The sequence below is a fragment of the Otolemur garnettii genome, unplaced genomic scaffold, assembly GCF_000181295.1.
Source record: "Otolemur garnettii isolate 467f Iridium unplaced genomic scaffold, OtoGar3 scaffold00174, whole genome shotgun sequence".
Lineage (NCBI taxonomy): Eukaryota > Metazoa > Chordata > Mammalia > Primates > Galagidae > Otolemur > Otolemur garnettii.
In genome coordinates, this window is record NW_003852569.1 from 2,365,823 (window position 1) to 2,370,502 (window position 4,680).

Genomic DNA, 4,680 nt, shown 5'->3' on the forward strand with positions numbered 1-4,680 from the left:
GCTGTGATGCCATGGCACTCTACCCAGGGGGATAGCTTGAGGCTCTGTCTCAAAAAAAAAAAAAAAAAGAAAGAAAGAAAGAACCCGTTAGTAATTATTCTATCTTTGTGCAGGCAAATGGAAATCAACCAATAAAATCTTCTAAAGAAAAACGGAAGAGAAGCCGCCATGAATCTGGGAAAATGGTAAATCTTACAATATAGTGTAAAGGTTCAATAAAATGGCAAGTATCAGAATATCATTACTATAGGCCAGGTGGGGTAGCTCACGCCTGCAATCCTAGCACTCTGGGAGGCCAAGGTGAGTGGTTTATTTGAGCTCAGGAGTTCAAGACCAGTGTGAGTAAGAGCAAGACCCTGTCTCTACTAAAATTAGAAAAATTAGCTGGTCATTGTGGTGGGCACCTATGGTCCTAGCACTTAGGAGGCTGAGGCAGGATGACCACTTGAGCCCCAGAGTTTGAGATTGCTATAAGCTATAATGCCATGGCACTCTACCCAGGGTCACGGAGTGAGCCTCTGTCTCAAAATAAATGAATGAATAAATAAATAAATAAATAAATACATATATAGGCTTGTCACCTGTTGCACAGTGGTTACAGCACCAGCCACATACACCGAGGCTCCAAGGCTGGTGGTTTTGAACCCAGCCCTAGCCAGCTAAACAACAGTGACAACTGCCACAAAAAAATAGCAGAGCCTTGTGTCAGGCGCCTGCAGTCCCAGCTACTCCAGAGGCTGAGACAAGAGAATCGCTTAAGCCCAAGAGTTTGAGGTTGCAGTGAGCTGTGGCACCACGTCACAGGGAAACACAGTGAGACTCTGTCTCAAAAAATAAAATAAAATAGGGTGGCGACTGTGGCTCAGGTCGGTAGGGCGCCAGCCCCATATACTGAGGGTGACAGGTTCAAACCCGATCCTGGCCAATCTGCAACAAAAAAAAATAGCCGGGTGTTGTGGTGGGCGCCTGTAGTCCCAGCTACCTGGGAGGCTGAGGCAAGAGAATCGCTTAAGCCTAGGAGTTGGAGGTGGCTGTGAGCTGTGTGACACCAGCACTCTACTGAGGGCGACAAAGTGAGACTCTGTCTCTACAAAATAAATAAATAAATAAATAGATAAATAAAAGAATATCATTACTTTAAAGTTTAAATGGTAAATTTGATGATATGCCTGGATATACCTCAGAGCTCTGGTATTCAAATGTTGTTTAATTACATTTTGTGCTAAAAATTCATATGATTTTGTAGTAAGATGTACTACGTAATTTTATTAATTTTTTCCATGTAAATATTTACTGTCTCATTCCATGAATGATTTAAAGTAATTAGAATAATTTATAAAATAAATAAAAATCAGTGAGGGTAGCACCTGTGGTTTAAAGGTGTGGGGCACCGGCCCCATATATCAGAGGTAGTGTGTTCAAACCCAGCCCCAGCCAAAAACTGGAGAAAAAAGAAAAATTTAGTATCAGGAAAAAATGAGTAGAATGAAAAGGTGACAGTACAAGAATATTCAGGCCATTTTGTTTATATGGAGCTGAAATTGGGCCACAAGTTTGATCTGAGCTTTTTAGAAACCAAAACTAAAGTAGAAGCAGAATAAGTTACCAATCGGCTCAGTGCCCAGAGCACAATGGTTACAGTGCCAGCCACATATACTGAGGCTGGAGGGTTTGAGCCCAGCCTGGGGCAGCTAAAACAACAATGATAACTGCAACAAAAAGTGGCCAGGTGTTGTGCCAGGCACCTATAGTCCCAGCTGCTTGGGAGGCTGAAGCAAATGAATCACTTAAGCCCAAGAGTTTGAGGTTGCTGTGAGCTGTGATGCCACAGCACTCTACTAAGGGTGACATAGTGAGACTCTGTCTCAAAAAAAAGAAAAAGATACCAAATTGATTTGTTCCCCAAAAATATAGTGTTTCCTCCTAGTACTTTAGGGGGGAGGAAACTTTTCCTGACCTAAATCCTATAGTTTGTTTTATATTGGAATCTTATTTTACCAAGTCAAATCATGTATTTTTCATTTCTGAGATATTCGTATTTTTCCAACTAGATATTTTGGTATTGTTAGTAGGTTAAAAATTAAACAACTAAAAATTTAAATTGTGTTTAAAAATTAAATGTTAATCAATTACATAATTTAGGAAAGAAATGTAGTAATATTTCATTAATATATTAGGTTCTTTCATTTTTCCCAATGTACTGAGCCTTGATTTTTTTTTCCTGTAAAATCCTAATGTTATTCATAATGAGTTTAACTTATTTCAGCAAAATCAAATTTTGATAACTTAAAGATAAGAATTCCTTGAGAGAGGGGAGAGGAGGGGAGATATAGGAGGAGGGAGGGTATTTGGGGGGACCTCACCTAATGTGCATGATGCAATGGTGCATTTCAAAACTATTAAGAAATGAGTATAATTGTGATGGATGTATTACTTAGTTCTATATAAGCATTTCACATTGTATATTGAAGCAATACCCATAAATGCATCAATGTACAAAGTTAACAATTTAATAAAAATAATAATAATTTTTAAAAAAAGAATTCCTGAATTCCCATTCATTCAAAAGTATGCATTGAATGTCTAGTATAATTCTGTCAAGCATTGCTAAGTACCAGGAATACAAAATTGACATGATTTAAATCTTCCATGATGCCAAGGTGGAATGTTTGTCCATTTGTAGCTCATTTTAAAATCTTTTGCCCTTCTCATCCCTCCATAATTTTTTACTATTGAAGACATAATGTTAAATCTATCTTCTAACTACCACAGCAACCCTAATGAAGATCTTATATTTTGCACACGTACATATATATATACATACATACATACATGTATATATATAGTGTCCATAAAGTTCATGTGAAATTTAAAATAGTTGTAAATTTTTAATTGCACATGAACTTAATGGACACCCTGTACTTTCAGAGCCATTTGAAGATGTAACTATGTCAATAAGTTTGTCTCTACTTTTAAAGAAACCAGGTATCATTACTGGGCATCTACCCAGAAGGAAAAAAATCCTTTTATCATAAGGACACTTGCACTAGACTGTTTATTGCAGCTCACTTTACAATCGCCAAAATATGGAAACAGCCTAAATGCCCACCAACCCAGGAATGGATGCAAGCTGTGGTATATGTACACCATGGAATACCATTCAGCCATTAAAAAAAATGGAGACTAGGGCAGTGCCTATGGCTCAGTGGGTAGGGTGCCAGCCGCATATACCAACGGTGGTGGGTTCAAACCAGCTCCGGCCAAACTGCAACAAAAAAATAGCAGGGAGTTGTGGCGGGTGCCTGTAGTCCTAGCTACTCGGGAGGCTGAGACAAGAGAATCACAAGCCCAGGAGTTGGAGGTTGCTGTGAGCTGTGTGATACCACAGCACTCTACCCAGAGGGATAAAGTGAGACAGAGTATCTACAAAAAAAAAAAAAAATGGAGACTTTGCAGCCTTTGTATTAACCTAGATGGAAGTGGAGCACACTATTCTTAGTACTAGGCATCACAAGAATGGAGAAGCATGAATCCTGTGTACTCAATTTTGATATGAGGACAATTAATGACAATTAATGACAAGGTGGGGGAAGGGGAGAGCAAAGAGAAAGAAGGAGGGAGGGGTAGGGGAAAGGAAGAGCAGAGAGAGGGAAGAAGGGAGGGGGTGGGGTCTTGGTGTGTGCTACACCTTTTTGGGGCAAGACACTATTGTAAGAGGGACTTTACCTAACAAATGCAATCAGTGTAACCTGGTTTCTTGTACCCTCAATGAATCCCTAACAAAAAAAAGAAAAGAAAGAATATAAGAAGTTAGCATGTGCAACATGCTGACCCCTGTGTGCAAGTGCCTGAATAATAAAAAAAAAAGAAACTATTTTTTATCTATCTATCTCTTAGTAGGAAATAGTTATGCTAGGTATAATTTTTTAAAAAGGAAAGAAACCTCAAAGACATGAAAAAAAATCTAATATTAAAGACCTTTAAACTGGAAAGTTACCTATTCTAAGCAGTTGTTTTCTTTTGACAGGTCCTTCATCACTTTGATTCTTCTAGTCAAGAGTCTATACCAAAAAGGAGAAAGTTTAGCGAGCCAAAAGAACATATATGAAATTATTTTTTCTTCTAAACATTTACAAAGATCTTCTCAACATTTGTTAAAGGACGCTATATTTCTATTTTAAGGTGTGTTTTCCCTAACTTTGAAAATATATATGCAGTTTTAAGTAGTTCATACACTAAAATGAAGGTCTTAGCTGACTACCATATTGTGGTTCTTAATCTTATTTGGGATTATTTGACTAAAACTAAAAGTGTAAGTGTCATGATTCTGTTCAATATTGATCTGTCTTCCACTTTGGTGGACACTTCTTTTAAATATGTATTAACTTTTAAGGCTTTCTAAAGCCACTTTTGAAATAATGTTTACTTTGGCATTAAAGTTTTACTTTGGCATAAAGTTTGGTAGGGATTCATTTTTTACTTATGTTAAAACTATACCATTAAACTGGGTGTTTTGTCATTGTGTTATTAAAACAATGTTCTTTGATACTTTGTTATGTTGTTAACATGATAGCATATAATGAGTAGTTTGAAAATTGGTGCTTTTTTTCCTTTTTTACCTTTTTTACTACAGGACAGAAAGATAACTGATTTTTTTTTTTTTTTTTTTTTTGAGACAGA

The 4,680-nt window shown here is 37.1% G+C and overlaps 1 protein-coding gene across 1 annotated transcript in view; it reads left to right on the plus strand.

Moving 5' to 3' along the window:
- HORMAD1 (HORMA domain containing 1) overlaps positions 1-4,154 on the plus strand; it is a 23,902-nt gene extending 19,748 nt beyond the window's left edge. The window contains exons 13-14 of the mRNA XM_003800398.3: positions 114-185; positions 4,028-4,154. Of these exons, the coding sequence (XP_003800446.1) occupies positions 114-185; positions 4,028-4,108 (153 nt within the window). The 3' untranslated portion in view covers positions 4,109-4,154. The remainder of the gene's footprint in view (positions 1-113; positions 186-4,027) is intronic.
- Positions 4,155-4,680: the final 526 nt, after the last annotated feature.